The following is a 27,954-nucleotide window of genomic DNA, read 5'->3' as shown; positions in this document are numbered from 1 at the left end:
ATTAAAACATATATTTAATTAGTACGAGCCCCAAAGTCTTGGCTGATTTGCTATAATATTTGCAGAGAAATATACCTATATATTTTAAATAACTTTCAAGCTCAAATATATTTGAACATATTCTATATGAAGGATGCAGTTTTTTAAAAGCGGTTTTTCAGTTAAAATATTTTCTTAAACAAATAAGATTCCTCTCACTATAATTTTTAGTGATTATCAAATAGGCACTGTCTTTATAGGAATTCTTGAGGATATGAATATAAAGTTAGCATCTAATGCTTTCGTCAGGATAAGCGGCAACACTGGTTTTCGAACAGCTCTACGATTGGGTTCCAATGAGTGATGCTGAGTTTCATGTCATTCATAGATTAGTAAATGTTAAATGTGTTACCCTACGGGTTTTGACTACAAACTGGAGGGAGTTACAAAGGTGCCATGGGTTTGCGAAAATTAAAAAAATTAATTTTCAATTCCTTTAAATTTGAATCTGCTACTAGTGACTTTTAATGCCTCTAAATCTATAGGTAGATTATATTTTTTATCGGCAGTATGAAACCGCAACTAAAATTTGTATTGTTTATTTTAATTACATTTAAGGGTGAGTACATGTACTGGGAATATTTGTTTTCTGTAGCGATAAATATAAAAATATATTTGATGTCCGTTTTAGGAAAATATGTGAATGGACTTCGTTGTTATGTGTGTTCTGATGAAGATGAGGGTGAGTTGCCGTGTATAAATTTTGATTCAGAAAAACAAAAATTTATCCAACAATGTAGCAGTATTCATCATACTTGTTACCTGAAGATTGAAGGTATGTTTTAAATTTAATTTTATTTCATTTTGAATTTTGTAATGAAAAGGTAATTGTTCTACTAAGTATACAAATTTATTTTTGATTTGTATTTGCCGTTCATTGTATTTTATTAAACTCCATAATAAATTATAATATAATTTCTGCATTGTATCTAGATTCCTCTTAATTGGTTATTTAAAATTTTTGTTGTTTATGAAAATTTATTATTATTGCATTTAACATAATCTATTTTCTTATAATCTTCAAAAGGTATCAGTAGTTTATTTATGATAAATAAATTATCAATGACTGGGGTATTATATTTTTACATACAGAATGTGTTTTCAGTTTAACTCACTTAAAAATATTCCTTTTTTTATGAAAATCGATAAAAAAATTATCAACAAGAATTATAGGCAATGTTAAAAATATTTAGTTTTACCGAATTATATAGAGTATTTAAAAAGATATGAACAGTTTTTTATCCAAATCGCTATTAAAAAACACCCTCATAACTAGTAAATAACTGAATAGGTATTTATTTTGCATAGAATATCTAGTTTTCATACTACTTGTAACATAAATCTTTGATAAACTTTGTGTACAGGAGAAGTATAAAATAAAATTCTGATTAACTGACATAAAGCATTGATAAACATGTGTATACAGGGGCTGCTGAAAAATAAAATTCTGATGTTCTTATTTTTTTCAATGGTTCTCAGATTTAATTTTTCCAATTTTATTTGGTGATACTCTTATTTTTGTGAAACAATCTGGCAACACAATTTTTATTGGAATTTTGAGGTACTTAACCCCTGAAATCGTTCTCAAATTATAAATATTTGTTTCTCATTCCTATTTTGATTAGAAAAGCACACTTTAGCCAAAATAATTAATCAAAATAAGTCCTATAATTTCCACTTATGAATTCTTTTGTGGCCTAATATTAACTATTTACATTTGACACTTACCTATTGCAATTTGTGGAACTAAAAATAATTCAATACTAGTTGTTGATTTAACAATATTAATTTTATCCAATGAATAATTGAAAAAATGTCTCACTGAAACTACTAAAAATTGTAGCAACTTGAATGATATTTACAATATTTCCCTCACACTATTATATAGAAAACGTTCATAATGATCAAGCAAAAATTCAGATGGGTTATTGATAAATAACAGTTGTCAGATTTAAAACTGTTTTAAACATAAAATTTTCCATAGAAGGGCAAACACATATAATTTAGGCATTTAGGCATTAGGAGTTTATCAATAGAAACTAAATACATGAGATTTTGAAAGATCAATATATCGCTTTATTCCCACTGAGTATGAAAGACACGAACAAAAACTGTCCCGAGGGTTGGTACTTAAGTTTTGAGATATGGCAACCCTGATGTGAATATGTCAAATCTGACATAATGAGTGCTATTTCAGTTGTTTACAGATTTTTGACACATTCATCTTTGTCAAAAATGTAGTACAATCGTGAATATTTTCGTGTGATGATTTTTGATATGGATTAAACCAACAACAGTATGCCGATCAATTTGCCTAGATCCACTGTGATTCGTTGGTTTTTCCGAATTCGATAGTGGTCGTACTTTATTTGGTTGTCAAAAATATTTGTTCGCGTGAGAGACAACTAAACAACAATCGACTTTATGGGTCTTTCAAGAAGAGCTAAATTCAAAAAAAAAAATGTTTGCTCACGAAGCAAATGGTCGCCTGTTTTTTCGGAATAACTGGACATGCTGCCACCGTCCCATTAGAGCAAAGTAAAACGGTCAATTTTGAATGGTACACCAGCATTTGTTTGCCAGAAGTGTTCGAAAAAATTAGGGAAACCAATCGAATTATTCTCCACCACGACAATATGAGCTCTCACATATCAGTTCAAACAAAATCGATTTTGAGAAATCAAAACATCGAATTGATGAATTATCCGCCGTACAGTCCATATTTCACATCCAATAATTTCTTCTTATTCTCACAGATAAAAATTAAATGCGAAGTCAACGTTTCTACATCTAATGAAGCGGCAGATGGGTTCAAATCCCATGTTTTGGAGGTACATCTATCGGACTGGAAAAAATACTTCGACAATTGGTTCAAACGCATGCAAAAGTGTATTGACCTTAATAGAGAATATTTTTAAAAACAGTAAAGCCATATCCAACAATGAATTTATCAATATAAATTTCGCACACTAATCAATGAGTACGTGCCGATCGATTATCGATGATCGTTTGCAATTGTAGAATTTCTAAGATTTCATTTTCAAATGCTTTTTTTTACTTCATTTATTCCAGAAATGTATGGAAATATGTCGGTACACTTCGACTTTTTAAAGAATTGTATATTTGAGAACTAAGTTTCAAAACAAAATCGACATTCATTTATACTTACATTACGATAAAGGCTACACAATCTTGGATGAGCCAGTATTGCAGCTTTTCTTTTTTTTCCAATAATAATAAACTGTTAAACGTGTTATAACACCACAATGTGATAGGAAAAACCGTAATTATTTGTTCACCTATTGGATGTCCTGTTCTATGTTTTCTATTTTATCTCCTATTTCATTTCCTCCTTGTTTTCATTTGGCATTTTGAGATATGTTTTTAATACATTTGATTACCGTGCAGCCAATTTTCACTTTCATATTATTACATATGTTAATTCATTTACTTAGGTTTCACTTTATATAATGCTTAATTTCTCAATTATTATGGTGTTATTTGTAGAACAATTTAATTTATTTGCTTTTTATTCATATTAGGTATATCATCATCTATGCTAACATTTTCCAGATATACACATGTTGTTATTGTATTTATTATTTTCTATATTTAATATAACATAGAAGATAAAGGCACATTGAGTTCTAACATTCACACCTTCATTCATTTTAGTATTTCTTAAATAATTTAGATTCTTTAATTACGGTTAAAAACTATAGGACAAATTAGAAACTTTCAGGAGGCTTTAATTGACAACACTGGTCCTGAAGTTGCTTTTTTACTTGGCTACGGAGATTTAACATTTTTTAGAAATTAGAAAGTCAAAAAAGTAACTAATTTATATTTTCAGTTGTTTAAAAACTTTCATATCGTGTAGTAATGAAATTCCTAATTTTGAAAGGTGTAGTGCCAAAACGAATTCATGAATGACTGTAAAAAGTGTATAAAAACTCTTCACCTTCACCACATCTAAAGACATCGTCTAAGTATTTGGTGTCTCATTCGGTAGTGTGAGCAATATTTTGACCGAAGTCTTGGATTACAAAACGATATGTGCAAAATGGGTCATTGTACCGATAATGTATCTGACATTTTCAGTTTTTTAGACAATAGTTAACGCCCCAAGAAATTCGTCAGAAACCTGCGTTAAATTCGAATCGTGTATTCTTCCCGTTATTTTTACCTTTCTTTTCTTGTGTTTATTCGTTACTTCTCCTATTATAACTTTTCTTTCTAATATTTGAGACTCGATTCGTAAATATTTCCCATTCTATTATGATATGACTAAGCCGATACTTCGAAATTTATCCCCTTTATTTGGACTATGGGCTTTAAATGAATTTAAAAACTGATATATTGTATACATCTCCAACATGGTCCCTTTGTGAATCGAAAAATCAATACAAAACAGAGTTTTTCCATTTTATCATCTGTCTGGCTAGACGTACGTTGTAAATTTGCTCTGGGTTTATTACGAGAAATGTCTTACTGCTAAAAAAATTAAATTTGTGAAATGAGTCAAGTTCTTAGTGATAATAGGAAGAAATATTATAAAAGTATTTATATTTACTTACAGAAGGAAAAATAGTACCATACAGGGTACACAAAGCAAACAAAAAATATGGAACAGCAAAATTTTTTCTTGGTAATTACTAATAAATACCCAGTGAAATTCATATTATTTCTTTTATACGTAGCATACCGATATATCATTCATAATATGTAAATTAGATTTTCATTTTAATCGGATGAGTGTCTAATATATCCTGAATATATCAGTCTGAATTCACATTGCTTTTGATGAAGATAAAAGGTTACCTAGAACAATGCAACGGCACCCCATATAATAATTCCATTTCTCGCTCGACCATCACCGGTATTCGTTAGTTATTCTTAACACCACTAAAATCGATTTTTCGATGTTCAAGAGTTAAAAGTACACCAATTGAAGTCGATATGAATAAAAATGCAAATCTTCTTATACATCTATAAACGTCTATATCCCAGGACCCTTCAATGTTCTGCAAACCACTGTGTTGTTATTGCAGTTATCAATAAGTGACGTTCTTTACTCTGTGTTGTCTTGCTAACTAGTTCTCCGTTTTCGGCTCTCCTATTATCATGCCTCATGAAAGTATCGACAATGTTTTTTCTACCAGCGACAACCTCCAATGTTAAAGCATTTGACTCCTTCCCAGATTATAAAAGTTGCTTAAGGTACCACAGTTCCAAGACAAAGAGACGATTGAAACTAATGTGACGAGTGCATTAAGAGTAATTCCAAAAATTCTGAATTCCAGGACTGCTTTAAGACGTGAAAGCACAAAATTAATCGAGGATAGTGATGATGAAGGATGAAAGAAACTACCACCAATGCGGAAATATAAGCGGATACTTTTTAGACAAGTCTCGTATACACAACAATATATACAAGACATTTTCTATAGAAGCAATAAAAATAATTGAAAGAACAAATGAATTATAAAGATATAGGTACTAAGAGCAATACTTGTGTCTGTGAAAACTGGAGATCAGGAATCAAGAAGACGAAAAGGAACATGACATATTGAAAAATAAAATCAAATTCCAAAAAGTCAAATACAAACTTATTTACATATTTATTATATCCTATACATATAAAAGTGTGAGTAGATTGAAGAATGTGACTACTTCTTCGATCGTATTTTAAAAAATTATTCTTTTTGTCTGCTGAGGCTTGGACAAGTCGTCTGGTAGAGTCCCAATTGAACTATTTCTGAAACCTTGTTCGTATCTAATTCTGGTTAAGGTTTTCATTGAATAATGATGACATTGTTTGAATTGAGGGTGTATAGTTCGATAACGTTAAATTTAAGAGATAACTTTGACATTCTTTTGAAATTACAACTGTTCAAGAACTAAAATTAATGTAATGTTAGGCTGTCACGACTCCGTGACATTAGCTTACAAAGTTATGATTAATAATGTATGAAATGTTGATCTGGAAAATATGTACAGAAACGAGTGACCGCTCAACATTTTCAGAAATTCATGAATATCGCAACATTTTAGCTGTATCAATTTATAGCTCATCCATATTGAGGTGTAAAAATAGCATAAAATGTGTCAGCTGTTATTGTGGCAAAACCTGCTCAGTTGCCTGCAACATTACTTAGCTAAAACTGTATAAGCTGCTATTTAAATTTTGTCTTTGTTGTGATCATCTTCAATTATTGTTGATGACATGATGTTGAGAATGAATTTTATCAGTTTTTATCATTATCCTCATACATAAAATATATTGAGTATTTAACGATTGAGTCTTCATTATAATCAAATTGTTGTTCGGAGCTGATATAAGAATTTTCTATAATCAAGATTTTATTGTGTCTCTGATTGTTCATGGTTTTCATGCATATCATCTGTAATTTCTATAAAACATTAATTGTCATTAAAGTGAAGAACACAAAATCAAAATGAACCTTTGAAGATTATTTTTTTTTAAAAATATGAGTTAAATAAAATAAAGCCTTTTACTTTGTTACAACATTTATTGAAAAATCAGTATTATTAAACGGAATAATTCTGGTCATAATACAAACAGAACTATTATTCAAGAAATATCAAATCTCAAGAGTTAATTATTGTGGGTAAAGTTAGTTTTTTAAATCAAGATTGAAAGTGTTTCCAGTTTGAAAAGAATTTGAGGTATTGAAGTGCATTAAAAATACAAATAAAAATTTATTCGCAATCATACAGTCGCAAACAAAAAAGCAAAGTGAGTAAAAGAAGGGAATTGTCAGTCTGCTTCGTAGTCGAAATTACAATGATTAAATTTATTGGAAAAAAGTATATTATACGTAAAATTTAACTTAAACATATTATGATATATATCTATTAAGTGCTGAATGTAAAATGTTGTGTCTAAAGTGAGCTTGTTTAATTGAATTAGAATATAAGGAACAGAAATATCTTCATTTTAAGTTTTTAAAGTTTGAAAAGGATTTGGTGTGCTTAAGTGCTCCAAAAGTCAAATAAAAATTGTGTCGCGAGATTGCGAATTCATTCACAAACAACCGAATAAATGAACAATGAGGCAAAGTGAAGAAAATAATGTAATAATATAATAAGTAATTTAATATAACTATTTATTTGACTGTTCTATCATATTAGACCTTATACAAAACTTCTGATATTCAATTATTTAAGGTGAAAATAACAAATATCAATATCAGAATATCTTAGCTAAGTAATTAATCCGCCGCTCCTTGCGCACAATTAAAGTTATGTTACTCTTTGGATGTAGTTTTGCTAGATCAGAATATCAGCTGGTACATATCAATGTTATTATTAAACTGGATATTTGAATTTGCACAATTTTTAGCCAAAATGCTCTGATTTTAGTGAATTTTGGGACATGATTACTTAGTAAACCAGCAGCTGACACATTCTATTGAGATCAAAATTCATAAATATTTTGTAGTATAAGTTTTGTTGTATGTTCTGAGGTTGTTGACACTTTATATATTAATATGCTGTAGGCCACACAGCTATATCGAACCTTAATATTTACAATATCACCTCCAAAATTTTAAAACACTCCAGTCTATATAATGAAATATTCCACACGGTAGGAATCAACATGTAAAGTTAATTTATCTGAAAACTGTGAACTAACAACTATTTATTGGATAAAAACTCGAATTAATGACAATAAATGCTGAAATTGGTCTTTGTCAAGGTAAGTTTCTTTTCGATTATGTGGAAACATTTATACAATAATATTCAAATTATATAACTACTTGTTATTCTGTTGATATTTAAACTAGTACGATATTTATTCAGATGTTGAGATTAATTAAAATTTTAAGATGTAAATTATGATTTGACGTAAAAATATATCCATGTTTTTAGAAAGTATATGAATATTTTAAATTGAAGGCGCAATTCTCCAGGATCACTTTAAGTGGCATAAAGCATATATACAGTATGCAACCTATGTAGAGTAGAAGTAAAGACAACACGCTGTGTGTAAAAATTGAGAAACTTTAATATGCCGCTTCTCTATCAGAATTCGGAAATTTGTTACACAGAGCCGAAAGTTGTTAGAATAGGACAATATTAGAAAGATATTCATAAAATAAATTTCTGTATTGTACAGGCGCCATCTTCGAAGCATATCTTCGCTTACAAATTTAAGAAATAAAATTGTATTTTCACATATATGGATATGGTAAACACGTTCGTGTTTTATACCTATAAAGTATTAATTTTAAATTGATCGTCCCTGAGTTCTCAACTTTATCCTCCATAATGCAACCATGTGGCCGGCCAAATGTTGACTGTGATTGTCAAGATACATGCGGTCGTTCACGACAAAATTGTGCAATGTCAACGTTGTTCGATGGTCGTCGACTTTTATTCGATAGTTATTGGTGGAATATTGAGGAAACTAATTTTTATTGAAGATTATCATATTTACAGGAATTATGGATAAATGCAATTGCCACTTATGAAGAAAACAGACTTCCATTATAGAAAAACCAACAAAAACCTACGAATTTACGTATCCCTTTAGAATAATTCGTGAAATGCTTAATTCAGATTACGAGAACAGATACAGTCAGCCACAAATCACAATACTAGTAGTAATAACACAAGTTGGTGTTTCATAAAAATAGATATCTGATATTTTAAAAATCTACAGGTGATATTTTTCCTGATACGTATTCAAAATCTTCTTGGATCATTTGAGGAGGTAATCTTTGGATACAAAGCTTCGTCGTCGGAAATCATTAGCTTACTGACCACCAATATGTAATTCTCTTCTAAGACTCATCATGCTTCGCATGGATTTATTATCCATTGAGTATTTGCTTATTTATGAGATCTTTAAACCTATTACTAAAATCTTAATATATTGCAATCAAATGAGTTACATAATATGATAAAATGACATCGTATTGAAGCTTTTCTGCTAATATTTACAGATACAGAAACTGTGCATATTATTTTCTGCTTAAATTTTATTAACATATGATAAGATTAAACCTGGAGCTACAAATCATGGTATGCCAACGCATTTTTAGTGTGCGGAACAAATAACCGAATGTTAAAATAATTTCTCCAAATATTCTTGATATTATTGTAAAGAAACGTGGAATCTAGAACTCAGATTTTTTGCTACTAAATGCTGTATGTTAATGACCAGTACCTTGAGTAGTAATCGCTTTAATTGAGTTATAAAATCATTTGACGACCAATCATAAATGGTGCACTATCAGTCGCAATGGAATAGCTTTAATGGCAAAAAACGTTCGATGGACCGAAAAATCGTTTTTCTCTGATATCAGTTTAACTAAATATGTAGTGAATAGCAGTTCTTCATCGCAACCTATTTCGTTTATTCATTTGTCTTATTATTTTTTTATTTGTCGAAATTATACAATACAATGTGGCAATATCTATAATGTCTGATAAAATAAGCTGCTCTCCAATTAGATATGGATAGATTTTTCTGTAGTTTTCATTTGAAAGATTATAAGAATGACAAAGAACTCTTTTTATTTGAACTCCACTTTCGATAAAAGGTTCTCCATTTTTGAAGATTTCTTAGTATAGTTAATGATTAGTTTTGTATTGACTGATTTTTTTAGTGTCTGCCATAATACCATTCGCAATAAACATACGAAACAAAAATTGGTTGAATAAATATCTAAATGAAAAAACAATAATAGAACCGTTGAATTATCACAAATATAATAGGTACTGGATGTTTTATAAGTATACTTACTCTTCACTTTCCATCTTAACAATAATAATAATAGAAAGCCACTACTAAATTAAGACAAATCGAATTACTGATTAAAGTACTTGTTTCTTAATCACTTCCTTTTTATTTACTTTTCAATAACTTCAACCGAATTTGTAGATGAGTGTATTACCAATCAACCTCCAACCTCCAACGAATTCCAAGTTATTTTGCAAGAAATTGTCTACGCTTATTGACAAACTTTGAACGCATGTGGATATTCTTAAAAAATAATATTTTCCGAGCTTTCTATCAACGTCAATTTGCATTTTAAATTCTATGAGTTTGAAAATGTTTACAAGCTTTAATAATATCAAAAATAACCGGAAATCTTAATTAATTATTTCCCAGACGATGAATACATAAGTATTCGAAAGCTCTGAGTGATGTCGATCTTTTTTTAAAATTTATCTCACTTTCAAATCTCAACGGAGATAAACCATCAACAAAATAATTATGCCATTAGAGTGGCCAAGGTATTAAAATAACTACGTATACTTAATTCCATCAATTATTATTTGATAACAGTTGAGTCACATCATATTGATTTATAATCGAGAGAATTTATATTTTGTTTATCATGTGTTTCGGTCGTTATTACCCAATCCAGATTTCAATTTTTATGTTTCGCTTCGCCAAAAATAAAAATAATCCGATCAGAACTGATAATTATTTTATAAAAATAACTCAACAAGTAATGTTTACATACATAATATGTGATGATAAGATATTTCCTCTGTTTATCTTCATCTTATCTCTTAATTTTTTTCATTTGATAATAAAAATATCAATAAAATTATGGATTATATAATAAATAAATATAAACAATTGGTATCAAGAGGTAGACATCGTGATTAATTTAAAATTTTGGTACCATTTATGAAGTGTAAACTCCATAGTACCATTGATCAGAGCAAATTCACAAATTTGACATGATATTTTTTTTCCTTATTCGATAAATAATATTTTGAATTGTATAAAAAGATGAGGTACTACATAATATATATCTTTATGTTCTTACTTTCCCGCACTGTATTTATATTTTGAATTTTGATCCATTTAGCGCACTTCGATCAGAAGTACGAGTAATGTTTTATGAGTAAATACCGCTTTGAAACAAAAAAAAAAGAGCACAGATTTTTCATTAATTTAATTTTTACAACCTGATCTTTGATATATTTCTCAACATAATTTCCACTAAAATCAAGGCATTTGTCATATCGTCCAATTAGCTTATGAATTCTGCTTTCTAAAAATTACCAATCCAACATAACGTTTTGATGTCGTAGTCATTGTAGTGGCACTCATCGCAATGAACTTGTAGTCATTAGGCGCTAGATCGATAAACTATAGGGAGGTTGATCAACCTAACCAAATACTATAATTAGATTTTGGACACGACAGCCGTAAGTGATCGGGCATTATTGTGAAGCAACATGACGCTTTTCTCCTGGAAGGCAAATATCAACTTCTTCCTGTTTTCTTTGACGATGTCGACTGTTGTTTTGATTCTGGTGTAACCGTCACTATCAGGCTTGAAAAATAATAGTCTTCATCGTACCGCAAAGCACTGCCCAGTTCTTGATTTTGTGCACCTTTGTTAGCGTTATTCGCACCCAACGTGAACACAACCTACGATAATTTATTCGATCAGAGAAACTTGAGGAAACAGTTCATTAAGAAGAAAAAGGCACCCGATCGGCCTAGGTAGAAGTTTAGTGTTATTCAAAATTATTAGTATTTTTTTCAATAAACATTGAATTACTCTATTAGCAATTGCTTAAATAATTTATTTTTTTGTTCAAATCGACGTTCTTTCTGCACTTACTTTTATCGAAGTTGTTTATACGAGGGGTGATAAAAAAGGTCTAATAAATGAAAATTTATTCACAATAGATAAAAAATACAGAACGGAACAAAGAAGCACACATGCCTATGTTTCACATCACGTATGAAAGAGAATCGATTACTACATAAATGCTTTTTCAAACTGGAAAACAGAAAAGTGCCACTGTGTGCCAAATTTTGATTACACGGGGGGAGCTGCAGATTTCTCATCTGAACTGGCGCACTAATTCCTACGTACAAGAATCCCAGAATATCGTTATCATAACCTTACTGGCCGAGATTGTAACCTTAAATTGGTGATCCAGGGTGTATCCATTCCACCCCTAACACGATGAAGTATGAAGTGCTGAGTACTAATATCAATATTTATAATTTAATTACTACCTTATGTAATTTCTTTTTCCTATGGTCTAAAAGAACAGTATTTTCTAAAATACATAGTAAAACTATTATATAAAAAATAGGATAATAAAACAGTGACAATGTTAAAACCATTTGAGGCAATTTTTCTTTCAGTTGATTTATGTGATTTATCCATTTTGCCGTTTCTTCCTGTATATTTGATAAAATCAAAAACAATCACTTGTAAAAAGCTCTAACTGTACTAATATTGTAAACGTAACGAGATGAAATATACTAAATGTATCATAATACAATATCGAACTAATAATTCAATTAATGACATTGTAGAATTCTTTAATTGTGCAATATGTCCTTTCTTCAAGAAATGCCATCGTCGATATTCGGAACTTACTAAATCAATTTGTTGCTTATAATTCTAAAGATACCTAGATGATAATTTTTTAGCAGGTCAGAGGTCGGTTGGGCAATAAACATCTTATGGCATTACCTAATGTTGGGTCTTTCAGTTAAATTGTAAACAGACGGATTTCAATATAAATAGAGTAGGAGGAGTTAAAATTTTGTATTTTCAATACAATGTGAAGTTATGAAGCACATTATGATTAAATTAAAATAAATTAATGTAAATAAAAAAAATGTTACATTTTGACATAAACGTTAGAAATCACGGATTTTTGCTCTGAGGTAATTGCATCCTTCATATTAGATAATTCAAAAAAAAACACTAAGTTTTAGTAAATGAATTTATTAGAAAATATCGAACAGAAATATTAAATAATGTAACAATAATAACTATACTTTTTATGAAATTTAAACAGATGGGTAGCATCAAAAAAAGCATAACATTTCTTCTCATTATGAAAAAAATAAGGTTAGTTTTTGTTAACCCCCAAATGCTTTATGAGTTTCTGATTGGTAGTTGATAAATCACATACTATGCCTGTAGTGTCTAGTTTTGTCTCACTAAGTTTTTCTAATGCCTTTGTAATTATACACTATAAAGAAGCATATGACACCCCACCATTCGATACAAAGTAGGCAATAGGGATTTTCTAGTTGCTATAGATTCTTCTGATCATGAAAACTAGAAATTCACTGGCAGTGAAAGGATTTCTTCCAAACTCGCCCAGATCTTCGAAACCCTCAATTAAATCTGTTTTCATGTTGTACTCAAGATTCCTCTTAATAGACATTTCGTCGAAAATCAGAATACATTTCTTAGTGATTTCTGGCTTAGGTTTGCCAAAACAGCATTACCTGAAATAAGGAACATCAATGTTAACATACATATTTATTGTAATGGTTATGGTAAAGTATTTTTTTATGTTCAAAAACTTGAATTTATTTCATTTCAATAATGGGCATAATTGGAATAACGACTAGTAGTACCCTTATTTGAAATTTCCTTAATTGTATCTTATATCATCGTCGGAATGACAGAATTTCTCCCAATATTAAGATAATTCCATACCTGTGTATCATTCTCAAAAACAACTACATATCATTGAAATTTCTTGGTATCTCTTGTTAAATGTGTTTTTTGGAATATATATAATAAAATTGAAACTAAAATTCATTTTTATTGAAAGTATTCAACAATTGTAAGATGGTATATGGCATTACTATATTCTTACCCTTATTAGATACGAGGACAAAAATGATCAATGGATAAAAATGGTGATTGTATTATGGAGGGACATTACATTGGTTAAAAAAGTTCTTTTTTATATCTAAAACACCAAAGGATGTTTAAAGTAAAGCTCTTAGTACATTTTTTGAAAAAATGAAAACGAGTATCTACGACAGAAACGTATTTAAGAATAATCATTAGTGATGTTAGTTATTCGAGATAAAAGTGTGGCATTTTTGGTAATTGTAGCATTTATACATCTAGCGCCTCTTATAATTTGAATTTAACTAAGAGACTAGTGATGTATATTAATTGTAATAATATCTTTTTACCTTAAAAATGAAATATATATCCAAGTTCAAAGATTCTCAAATAAAAAAATAATCCAAATGCACAACCAACGAAACTCAACAACAACACAACGAACAGAATACAATAATGAACTCAAATTGTAACTTAGCCATAGGCACCCAAAATAAGAAACTTCACAACACAGCTTAAGGGTTGAATATAATATTTTAAATAATTTTGGCGACATCTGTTATTGGGGTAATTCGGCAACCAAAGCTAAGAAAACACGTAATTCAAGCTACGACGTACAGTAAGAAAAGACGTGCTGTGGACACCAACTCTCCACCTTCATCTGTTGGTGGCGTCCACCTCGTCAAATGATATCCTCATAAGGTAAACCTACTATCCTATTCTTTATATAATGGTAAAACTAAACAAAATATATTTCATTCGGAACACAGACGCTACGGAAGCAACGCCACTATCTCATCTAGAGTCTTAGAAGTTTTTAATGTTAAAATTGAGATTTATTAGATACTATTTATGCCTGATAAAATAAGGGATTAAATTTACCATTTTAATTGGTAGAACACCATGACACATGCCAATAAAGTCTGCATAGACTATCTATCGATTCTATTGAATTTATGCGATTAGTGAACAATATTTTTTGTTTCATAATGCATATCCGCCCGTGTTAGCGAAGTGGTTTTTGATTGCTCCCCATGAAAAAGGCATATGCAATTGCTATTGGAAACACTAGCACATACTTATCTCGTTGCTCAATATTTTATGTAATAGGCTATTTAAATTAAAATACAAGCCATTTGTTTGTCAATAATTTATTCAAATTTTATCTATAACAAAAAAAATCACAGTCTAAAAGAAGAGGCAAAATCCCGTATTTACCGTGAATTTGCGGTGATCCATAGAATAGGGAATATGCATGTCGTTAATATTCACTTGATTTTTTTTTCTCAGAGACATTATAGTCTAGTCGTAATAATTATTGAAGAGTGCAAAAAATGCCAGCGAAATTCACGAAATGATCATTACCAATGATAAACGCATTATCATTGGTAATGACGTTAAATATAACGGCCTGGATTAATCCAATAGAAACGAAGGATATTTGCAATGTACCTAAGCGTAACCTTATTCAAAAACTTTAAACACTGATCCTGTTGGTGGCAAAAAATAATTGTAAGGTGATTGGCGAAACAAATAATCACTTGATGAAATTTTACAAATATTCCAAAGCAGGTTCATCCTTTGCTGTCCACTGTCTTGACTGTTTTTTCGTTTTAGAAGTGTAGTGGTGGATTCAGGTTTTATCTAAAATGAAAAATTGACGTAAAAATCCAACTCATTTTATTTAAAACGCATCAATAAGGCCTGGAAGGAAACGTTCATTCAAACGCGCTTATGGCACAAAGTGAGCAAATGTGGCTTCTCAATCAGTATACGGCAAATGCGTTCTTTTGATACTTGGACGCTTGACCAGTATCATTTAGTGAACTTTTTCGATGATACCGCTGTTCTGAACGTTCGTCTTCAGTCAAACTGATACGGCCACGTTTGAATTTTACGATCCTAAATAATGGTTCAGAGTCACAGTACACAGTGTCTTAATTCCTGTTCATTTGCGTACGATCGTCAAACTAAAACTAAGCGTCCAAATTGGTTGAAATTTCAGAGACTGTATCTTAATGCTTGTGCTAATATTTTTCCCAACTTATATTGGTAACTGCTGACATTTTCACGTTGCGGTTGGAAACCCTCGTACACTACAGCTGACAACATATGGCAATTTGATGTCACCTCTAATGTGGTGCGGCGTATAATAAGAGATTCGAACTCTAATTTGAACCATGAGAAAGTCGTTCATAGCTGCCAGTTCGTTGAAACAAATTTCTACAAAATAAGAATACGGACCAGTCATAAATACGTCACTGAAGTATAAATGCAGATAACATAAGAGAGCACAATATTATTGCTCAAATTGTCGATAATGACGCCTCGCCTATGTGCTTTTCGTAGTTGGTTTTTTTTTTATTTCCAATATTTATACCATTATAAAAGTCAATAATTTTTTTGTCTTGCCTTAAATAAATAATTAGTTGGAAAATGGCTAACCGTTTCTAATGGAACCTCTATAAATTATTCAGTATATTTGAATAATCGTTAGGTTCAAATAGCGTGAGTCCTTGAGATTTTTATGTAGACAACAAATTTAAGTAGTTAATATATGAGGTTTCCGGTTGTTGCAGATGGAACAGGTGGTATTATTTCTTCGTCTATAAAGTAACACATAAATTATTTTTAGCTGAATCCACATTATTAAAATACACAAATCATTTCTGTGGGTTTTACTTTTGACTTAACGAATGTTATGGTGTGCAGCAGAGACTATTGTAAATAACAGCGTCACTATAGTTTACTTATGTAAAGGGACCACAGAGTGACCCAACGAATATTTAATCCACTTTCATAGTTCGGCATTGATTTCAAAATTTTTTTTATCAAGTGCAAGTAGTACATGGGCTGGGGTCAATATATGGGTTCAGCCTATTGTCATCCATTTACAAACACTAAAAATATTGTGCCAAAAGCGTGCCGGTAGGATACTAATAATAAGGAAAGAATTTTATTTCAACAGAATAAAAATTAGGCATTATGTACATAGTAATAGGTACACTTATTTTTTATTGAACATTATACAAAAAGTACATTATACAGAAATTAAATTAGAAAAAATCATATTCTTCGTCATCTGAGGAACTATCATCTCCGCTTGACGATATAATTAACGGGTTGACGGTCCGATCGATCAAGTAGTCAAGATCCCACATTTTCTCCTCTTCTTTAATGACATGCTGGACTGCTTTTCGCCAGTTCTCTAGTGTCACCTCCTTAATGGCTTGATCAGTAGCTTAACGTCTTTCATTTTGATATCGTGTTGTGTCTTACTACAAATGCTTTCACTTGCACCCATAGGCCCATAGTCCTATAGGATTTAGTTCGCAATGATATGGCGGTATACTCACCACAGTTACACTATGTTTTTCTGCTATATCTTCCACTGCGTATTTCATAAAATGATGCTTGTGTAAATTTGCTATAGCTATAGTTCTTTTTTCATCAAATTATCTTCAAATCCAATACTTTTGGTGGTTAACCAGTCAATAATTTCTTGTTTTCTCCAAAATGAAGTTGGAGTTTCCTCTATGCGTCGAGAATGATAACTTGCGTTATCCCTAACTACTACTGAATCAGCCGGAAGATATTTTATCATTTCATCAAAATAGTCTTCAAAAACATCCGAATCCATGTCCTCGTGGTAATCTCCCGTACGGGGCACGACTGAAAGGTTAGCAAACAATCTTTTAAAAATCCCTCTTCGCTTCCAATATGGACGATTATTAGTCTTTTCCCTCTATCTGAAGACACCCGTTGAAGCCGTTCCATGAAAGCTTGGCGAGCACTGGTTATATTTTTGTCTTGCCACATTTTTGGTACTGTATAACCTAATATATTCCACTTATCATCAAGATAAAAGATTTTCTTCTGCTCTGTTCTGTAGTGCTTTATACTTCTTAAGTATTTTTTTTCGCCAGCAAACAATTTAATCGCTTTCCAGTAAAAGCGTTTACGGTTATGCTTCTCCCAGGCATAATCCATATTTCTCAAAGTGGCCCATAAAAGTTTTTTAGTTATCAACGGAATACTGTCATCCTGGCTAAGCTCCATTAAAATTTTATCTAGGGTGGGTATTTCTTTTTTAAAATCAAAAAAAGAGTGAACTTTTCTTCGAATTACACTTTTAGTATCTTCATCAAGGACTTACTGGTCTGCCTGGACTTTTCTTGGGAGGTTCCACTTGGCCTACTATCTTTCTCGTCCGCAATAATTTAAAAACGGTGGACTTTCCACCTCCAGTCATTCGGGAACATCAGTCGACAGTTTCTTGTACAGTAAATTTCGGGTAATCGTATTTTATGCAAAAGTGTACATTTAAAGTCATACGTTTTTCATTCACTGATAGTGGAGAATTATTGGAACATCTTTTCATTGGTGTAAATGTCGCCATTCTATTACTAATCTTATATTACTGTGAACACTATTTATGGCTCAACAGCAAATACTGATGCGTTAAACTAAACAAATATACTTATAAAGATCTAAAAATTTTGCGTAATGCACGATTGCCCTTACGGTGGCGCATGGTTAAGCCGAATCTGAAATAGGGTTGGAATTAGGCAGAGGCACTAATAGAATGTTAAACGGTACCTGTTAAACGCAAACGTAACTATAATCTACTACATAAGTAATCTCTACACAATATTTCAAGACCAACACCGAAATATAGCCGAACTGGACGGAATTCCCCATTTTATACGTCCGAATCTCGGTGCAAAAGGTTTACGTTTTACTGAAATATATAAATCCGTCAAGCAATCCGAATGCGCCTCTGTTTCCAATTAATTCCCATCATTTATTGCTCTCCATACATCTGTCCGATCTTGGAAATTATATAGTTAATTTGCAATTATTGTAATAATTCATACTTTTAATAAGGATGGCAAAAGTGGTAATAATGGTAATAAACAGAATAGCTATTGGATAGACAGTTATGATAAATTTAAAGTAGTAAAGTTGTAGCTTCAATTAAATGTATAGAAAACAGGAAATATGTAGTATAAATAAATTGTATTTATGGTTACATAGATATATTAGAAAAAAATGGTATTTTTAAGTTTACATCTCTGATCACCTACAAGAGGGACCACAATTTCTCTAAATTTTTATTGGTTTTAATGTTAGTAGACAAGTTTCCGTGTCAGAGATATTATAGACAAGCTGAATTCTTCTGTACTAGGATGAACGTAGACAAAGTTCTATTTTTCGTTGAGCGATTTTGATTACGACAATTTGTTACATTACGAAGCTGATGGCTCGGGTAACACAGAATCTGAGACCTGCGAAGAGGATAGAAATTCATCACTAATCAGAAATTTGTTTCCCACGAGAATACAAGTAGGTAACAACGGAATGATCATATGTTGGTTCATTAGTACAACCTACTTATATTCTTCAATTACGAGGTTCATACAAAAAGTATCGGTGTGCCTACATATCTCTACTCCACGTCAAAATTTCTGAGCTACTTCTGTGAGGCATGCGCGTCACAAGTACGTCTTTATGAATTTGTTGGTATGCACAATTACCGAATGGATATGTCAGTTCGTGTTTATGTTTTTTTGAAGCAGGCCAAAAAAATTAAATTAATGAATTTGCATCAATTATGATTTAATCATCAAAAAACTAATATTTATTCATCAGTTCAAATTTATCCTAATCTGTACCTTAATTTGTACAAAAATTTACATTTGTTTTTTATTTATTGACGTACAAAAAAATAAGATACATACAAAGTAATTCCAATTCTATTGATTATTGTTTACTCAGGTTATCACTTTATTATATATTTGGGACATTTTACCTTTCTTTATTCCTTGTTTTAAAAGTGTCTAAATTGGTTTTAGTAGTGTTTAGGTGAATATATTGTTTTTGTTTGTGATCCTTACTGACATATTGAAACGTTTTAGTTTTCATAAAAACTACGAAATGTGAAATAAATCGCAGTTGTTGATAACAAGTACGTTGGCCATAAATTGCGAAAAAAAGAGAAAAACTAAACTAGTTGAATCTACTCTCCATGGTCATTGAATTTAATGTTATGATTAAACATTTAACATTATAAATAAAAAATTTATATTTATAAATCCAACAACACAATTTGAAAAATTAGCGATATTGACACCATCACACAACATAGATTGCTATTTAACATTAATTTGCGCATTTTACATGTAAATTTCTTCAAGAATATTTTTGGCAATTTCCTATTTAATTATGGAATTAACCATATTTTTAATTTGAATATTTAACACATCCAGTTATAGCAAATTCTCTACATATCTTCATTATTAATTATTATTATTGTTAATGGTCACTTTACCAAATGCCTTCTGAAATATCTAAATATGACAGGAGTTGGAAAGTCCACCGTTTTTAAATTAATGCGGGCGAAAAAGATAGTAGGCCAAGGGGAACCTACCAAGAAAAGTCCAGGCAGAGCAGTAAAAGTCCTTGATGAAGACACCAAAAGTGTAATTCGAAGAAAAGTTCTCTCTTTTTTTGATTTTAGAAAAGAAATACCCACCCTAGATAAGATTTTAATGGAGCTTAGCCAGGATGACAGTATTCCGTTGATAACTAAAAAACTTTTATGGGCCACTTTGAAAAATATGGCTTTTGCCTGGGAAAAGCATAACCGTAAAACACTTTTACTGGTACTGTACACTATTTCGATGAAATGATAAAATATCTTCCGGCTGATTCAGTAGTAGTTATGGATAACGCAAGTTATCATTCTCGACGCATAGAGAAAACTACAACTTCCTTTTGGAGAAAACAAGAAATTGTTGACTGGTTAACCACCAAAAGTATTGAATTTGAAGATAATTTGATGAAAAAAGAACTATAGCTATAGTAAATTTACATAAGCATCGTTTTATGAAATACGCAGTGGAAGATATAGCAGAAAAATATAGTGTAACTGTGCTGGGCACATTAAGGAGGTGACACTAGAGAATTGGCGAAAAGCAGTCCAGCATGTCATTAAAGAAGAAGAGAAAATGTGGGATCTTGACTACTTGATCGATCGGACCGTCGACCCGTTAATTATAACGTCAAGAGGAGATGACAGTTCCTCAGATGACGAAGAATAATATGATTTTTTATAATTTAATTTTGTATAATATATTTTTTGTATAATGTTCAATAAAAAATAAGTGTACCTATTACTATGTACATAATGCCTAATTTTTATTCTGTCGAAATAAAATTTTTTCCTTATTAGTAGTATCCTACCCGCACGCCTTTGGCACAATATTTTCAGTGTTTGTGAATGGATAACAATAGGCTAAACCCATAAATTGACCCTAACCCGGGTGGTTTTACCTGCACTTGATAAAAAAATTTTTTTACTATGAAATCAATGCCAAACTATGAAAGCGGCTTAAATATTCGTTGGGTCACTCTGTGGTCCCTTTGCATACCTAATGAGATTTTATTGTTATAAAAGCCAAAGAAGTTTCTTCGAATTGAACAATACTACGGTTGGATAGCCCATTTATCTTTGAAAATTAATTGTTTTATACCAACACAATGATACATCTTATCTATTAATTAAAATCTACTGCTCTCATGATGTGACGGTTATTGTCATAACTCTGTAATTCAATCGAAATCGAGTTGATTCCACAAAATCGACGCAGTAGAACAGAAATATTATATCCTGGTAAATGATCTAATGACAAAAGGAGGCTATGTTAAACATCTAACCAGACAGGCTTTATCACTCGGTAAATTAGAACTGAAGAAAATAACGATGATACCTGTCGCTTCTGCCAAGAAGTCATTGAGACAACTGAACACCTGCGTTGCAATTGTGAATCTGTCCATAGGAAAAACCTGGGTAAGTAATAGATGTATCACTAAAGAAGATAGTGAGCTTTCTGTCGGAACAGTAAATAGCAGGAGAATGCAAGAAAGATCTTTAGGGGAATGTGCTTACGGGGCTTACATAGCCTTATTTCTCTTCTAATTTAATATTATCTTACTTCTTTATGATCTCGTGAAATAATTCATTCTGCATATTTCTTACTATTATTATAACACACTCATACCTTGGTAAAAAAACAGGGACTTTAGACACTCCATGATAGAATAAAGCTTCATTACGCCCAAATTTTAAATTATTTTTTTGTATTTAATTCAAGTGCATCCAGACTACTGGATGTGATCTACCAAATATTGACCACAATAATAATAAACAAACTAGGACCAATTCATAACCAAGAGATTGGTGAAGATTAAAGAGGCTTTAGGGAGGGGCGATGTACGTCGAACTAGATTTCTACCTTAAAACAATAAAGAGCAATCAAACAATACAGAGTAATAATCAAGACCAAAATCTAGAACTACATCTAATGTTCATAGATTATACGCAAGCTCACGATACAATAGAGAGGACAAAGTTGTATGAGGCTCTAGAAAAGCTGAATCAGGAGGGATTCTCATAAACTTTACTTTTTAAGCTTACATTGAAAGTAATCATAAGGAAAGCGGAAATACGGTGATTATTTAATTTATCAACGTAAGTACCAAATTTCAGCATATTAAGGGAGTAGATTTTGTATTACTTGTCATATCCCGAGGGAAATTAGAAAAAGTATTAGTAGATTGGAAAAGGAATCAAAAAGATTCAGCCTCAACGGGAAAACATACCTTTCGGGTCTGAAAACGAGAAATATCATTTTGAAAATGAAACGAAAGAGCTTGATAATCGGATAGCAATGAGGTCCTTGAATGATATTGTGAGAGCAAAAAGAACATCCACAGAAGCAAATATAAGATTGTACAAAACAATTATTAGGCCGACTGTTCTGTATCGGTGTGAGGTCTGGGTACTAACCCATGTCGGGTTGTTATAGGATTTCTTCCATTTTTCGCCGTTGGTCCATCAGTTCATTTGAATAGAGAATCTATGAGTCAGAATTAATATTATCATCAAATATTGGGAAGGAATAGGTATAAATTCTAGCTATTATCCGACATTTATTTTTCTTGTTGGTTATAGTCTTCTCTGAAGAGATGCAATCATTTATAGTATCACATAAAGTCTTCTGGTTAGCAACATTTCCATTGTTATAGATCACATTATCGGAAATCGCCTCGAAGTTTAATAATTGTAATAATATTATCATAATTACCAATAGAGTTACCCCATTCGTCAATAACAAACATTGGGTAATTTAATACATAGACAATGTTATTGCTACAATCAAATTTATAACGCGTTTTCTGAATTCGGTTTAACTAAGAATTACATAATAATATTTCAACAATTTTATTAGGGTCATACTAACAATATTGTAATAAATATATTCAGTTTAAATGATTTAATTTTATACTAAATGTAATTATAGAGTGTTTATCCCATTGAATCGCAGAGAAATTGCCATTATTATTTTCGGGTGTGCTACAACTAGTGACGATTTTTAATCCTTAGAAATAAGGATGTGTCAACGAGTATATTTCAAGTAAACGAAAAAGTAGTCCAAATACATAAAACAACTCGTGACGGATTCATCAAGATTATTACTTGGAATTTAGTACCTAATACACTTTGTAAAGTTGGAAAATCCAAAATTTAAAACCAAAAATTTCTGAAATCTTTAGGTTAGGTTACCTAACCTAAATTCACAATTTTATTAATAATACAGATCTTTTAAAAACTGACCGAGGAGAATATTTTTTATTGGACAATGATTTGACTAATTTGACATTTGAATATTGTCCAAAGTATTTTTTGTTATGTGTTTTGAATGTAAAATATTTTTTACTGAAATAGGTACCCTGTAAATATTGATTTTATTTTGCATTTTATAATTAAAATGCCGGCCTGCATAATCTTCCGTCACGAGCTGTCTAATCTTCATAACAACCACGATCAGGAGTTGGCACATTGTAACAGAAGTTAAAATTTTATGGGGAGTTTCAAAATCACGAGTTGTTTCATGCCCCCACTCTCCATTGACAGTTTCTGTAGAGAGTTTTAGAACGTACTTACCTGAAATAAATGTTTGGAATTACCAACTACCTATTCAGGTATTATTATAGGTGAGTACCGGATGTTTATTGAAGTCGAGACTAATCATGGAACAGAAAACACATACAAAGATAAAATATCAATCACCTTGAATTGAAAACTTAGAAGAACAATTACTCAATATATTATTATATACGATGTCTTAATGAAAAGTACTAACCCTAAATCACTGCGGTACAAACTTTATAAAGAAGTGGTGTACTTGATTATATTTAAACATACATGTATACGTATGTCACAGTCACCTCCTCAGAAAATTTTAATTGCGGAGGGGTCCAGTGATATCGCTTATTTGAATTCTCTTTATAATCTTCTTTAATTTTTGATAAACTTTATGATTTAGGTTGTTGAAATAACTGTTTTGATTTTGGATTTCAATTATAGTAACACGAAATTAAAATGACCTCTTATTTCTAGGTGGAATTATCCAAATACAGAACTGGATAGCATATCAACTAATTTTTATCTAAACTTAACCCTTCGTTTTGGTATCAATCATTGAATTAATAATAATCTTAAGATTTCCCATCTATTCTATGCACGTGAATGGAACTTTGAGGTACATTTACCTACTATATTGCGTTGTAAAAATGGATCTATACCGTTTGGGAGAGAATAAAAATTAGGGAGTGTATATTAAAATTTATGAACGAGCTAGAGTCAAAATTTTTATATTTAAAAATAATCATCCAAATAACAAGAATGGTCATTTGAATATTTCAAAGTTGATGAATGAAATTATGGAAACGAGCTCCGTGAAAAATAGACGATATGAAACACAGCCGTTCTCTCAGATTTATAGTAAACTTACCGTTACAATCAGATAGCCAGGGGAATTATTTTCATATAATTTCGGTATATACTCCTACTTCGATATGACCTGACCAACTGCTCGTTAGTGACTACCTGTGTTGCCACTTTAATAAGTGGCACCTAACCTAACCCATCCAAAATACCTAGGAGTTCGCTAGACATTAACATTTTTAAGCATATACAAACCTTGGGTCCTTACGGTATTCACCCTCCTCTCTTACATGATATTTGGACTTATGGTCAAAATTTCCACGGCTAGTCTGGCCCTGGACTATGTACATAAGCCCTGGTGATTGAGAAGAGTAATTCTTACACCCAAGTCTCAACCTTACCGAAGGACGATCGCCCCATAAGCTCTTATTTTAAATAGCCCATAGAGACTTGCAGGGCGACATGTGCGGACATAACTCCAAAAGGGGAACCTCCAAAAAGACAACCATCATGCCTACCATATTGGATGATCAACAGAGAGAACATATCACTGAGCTTGCCGATATTTCTATAGAAGGCCAAGGGGAAGACATCTCTGTCAAACATTTCAGTCAAACCGCCCTTGTACAAAGAAGGATTTTTTCTGTTTAAAATCGAAAATTAAAACAGTTGCTTCCCATCGAAAAATTTCCTAAGAAATATGAATATTTTATAAATTTAAATAAGGTATCACTCGAATTGTTTAAGGAGATGACTGTGTAAGATGATATTAGGTACACAAGTATTATGATAAATATGGAGAAATCTTTCTAGCTTGAAATCAAAGTTGATGTATAATCTCCACAATTATTTAGAGTAGTTTTCGCTTAAACATCGTGTATAAAATTTATAGTGTGGAATATAATGACAATGAGTCAGTGTTTCTAGGACTATATTTAGTAACTTTCCTAGGTGATAGAAGGACAAGATCGTGCGAAACATATAAAATTAATGACTGCAAAGAAGCTAATGGGGTAGAATACTGTTTCTGTCCCACCGATCTTTGTAACGAAAAAAGTCAAAAGTTTCCAGATATTACAGATGACGAAGATTTAATTGAAGGCAGTGGAACGAAAATGGTATTTGACGTTTCAAAAGAAAAGGAAGTTGAAATAAAACCCAAACAGAATGCTACAATTATCACTTATGTACATTCTAAGGGGTTTGAAGTCGAAGCTAGTCAATATTTTGCCTTTTTCATCGCTATATTAATTATTTTATATTGAAACAGGCAAAATTAAAAATGGTTACCACGAACGGATACTTATACTTTTTTCATTCCCAACTTTTAATATTTAAAAAATATGTAGTGCAAATTTATATGTGGCTTCCTTTCCAAGTAGTACGAGATTTCCTATGGATATTAATTAAGCGTTGAGCTATGAATATCTATAATTGATTGAAAAAACTTGTAATTACTAATTAATCTACCAGTATTACAGAAATTGTGCATTTAAAAATTGTTGATATTTTTATACATTGTTTTATTGCTGTGTAAAAGTCACTATTTTTTAGATTTCATATAATATAATATGTACTTCGTGCTCAGCAGCCTAATATTTAATCGTGTATATTGATAGACTTTCCAAGACACTATTGATAATTGATAATTATTGTACATTGTTTTTATAGTGAACCAAAATTATGGAAAGACTTGTAATTATGTGACTGATTTTTATATTGTATAATTTGTTATTACGTATTATACGGGTTTTCGAAATGATTACGGGGGCTTTTACGCGTTAAAAGATTTATTACATTTATGAATATGCATTAGACGAAAGAGCAACTCAAACAGTTTTCCATATCACAAATATTCAATGTGAACACATCACATAGTCACGTAAAAACGATAGATAAATTAGCCAGAGTCTCTCGAGTAATTTTTGCAACAGCTACTTCAATCATGTCTTTTAACTGAGGAAAGTCAGCTGGTAGTCGAGACATATACACACGATCCTTTAGGGTCCCAAACGTAATAACCACAAGGCGTCAGATAGGGTGAACTTGGGGGCCATGGAAAACTAACCCTATTATTAGGTCCATGCAGCGATCAGGTAGTGATGCTCTGGCAATTGCGTACTTGTTTATGTTTGGAAAATAAGAACAAGAAAATTTTATTAACAAGATAGTGCACACTCTATCTTGTTAATAAAGTTTTTTTATTCTTATTTTTCCAACTAAGATAATAACCTAGTTGTGGAGTATCAAGATAAAAAGTATTGGTTACAGTTGCTTCACCAAAGAAAATACCACATAATTTTATCGCCGGCATATGACACAAAAATATTCAATCTAGGAATCTCTTTGCATTTGGATAATCGCATTATGATCTTTGGAGCCCCAGATTCGCATATTATGGGTGTTCACATGTCCACTAAGGTCAAAGTTAGATTCTTCACTGAAGATGACATTGTTGAAGAAATTTTTATCGTCATGTAGTAATATTTCGTTAGAGAACCATAGTCTGATAACATTAGAGTCTGTAACAAGTGCAAACGGTTAGGATGCAGTTGTCAAAATCTCCCAACAGTTGTTACAGGAATTGTTAATTCACGACTACCCTTTCGTATGGATTACGCGTGAAGGACGAACGTAATACGGAACGCACCATGTACTCCAATTTCCGTCTTTGTAAACTTCAAAACATGAAAAGCTCTCTTTTGTCGTCATATTTGCTACAAGCGCTTCTTAACGGATGCCAACGGAAACAATACGCGCACATGCTTATTGGTGCCATCAAAACTGAGTAGCTCTTTCGTTTAATGATCATTTATAACTGAAGTTCCACGTTATTGATATTATAAAGCGTAAAAACCTGGCTATTCATTTTGCAATATAAGTACGGTAAAAAAAAATATATGTACAGTGCTCATATGAGACCCAAACGCTCGATTCTTATTGTTGAATTAAAAGGCCGAATAGTGTGGTGCTAGATTTTCCAAATGGTTGAATCTGATGAATTTATTTTTTATCTACGGTGTATTCAAGTATAGAATTTATCCTGATTAATCAAATGAGTCCTGTGAATCGATGATGTTTAGTATTTTATATTGAAACTTAATTCAAATTCATAAATATAACATTGAATATATAAAAATAACAGATATACCGAAAAAGATCTATAAGTTATGCATCCTTCCCTTTTATTGCGTAAGGTATATTCACTCTCACGATTTTTTAAGGAGAGTTTACAGCCAGGAAAGTAGTTTTTCCTTCAACAACAGTCTGAGTTTATATATTACATGTATATACTGAGTTGGTCTTTTTGTAGTTGAATTGAAAGAAAATATTAAAAGCTAGTTATTTAGTTAAGTTGCATCATGAAAATGTCTGGTTTACAAATGCATACTGATATATGGCTGATAATATAAAATCTTCCCATTCTTCGAAAACTTTTTCCAGTATATAAAATTAGAATATGTTAAAACAAGGGGTACTGTTTCAATGAATATTTTTGTATACCAT

The 27,954-nt window shown here is 31.2% G+C and overlaps 1 protein-coding gene across 1 annotated transcript; it reads left to right on the top strand.

Annotated features, from left to right (window-relative positions):
• The first annotated feature begins 315 nt into the window (after positions 1-315).
• Positions 316-27,492, top strand: LOC130892056 (uncharacterized). The gene is made up of 3 exons (XM_057797274.1): positions 316-598; positions 671-814; positions 25,399-27,492. Exons 1-3 carry the CDS (start codon positions 550-552, stop codon positions 25,710-25,712), a joined length of 507 nt encoding a protein of 168 aa, XP_057653257.1. The 5' UTR covers positions 316-549; the 3' UTR covers positions 25,713-27,492.
• Positions 27,493-27,954: the final 462 nt, after the last annotated feature.

The sequence above is a fragment of the Diorhabda carinulata genome, chromosome 1, assembly GCF_026250575.1.
Source record: "Diorhabda carinulata isolate Delta chromosome 1, icDioCari1.1, whole genome shotgun sequence".
NCBI lineage: Eukaryota > Metazoa > Arthropoda > Insecta > Coleoptera > Chrysomelidae > Diorhabda > Diorhabda carinulata.
The sequence above is the reverse complement of the archived record's forward strand: the minus strand, read 5'-3'. Positions and strand labels throughout refer to the sequence as shown.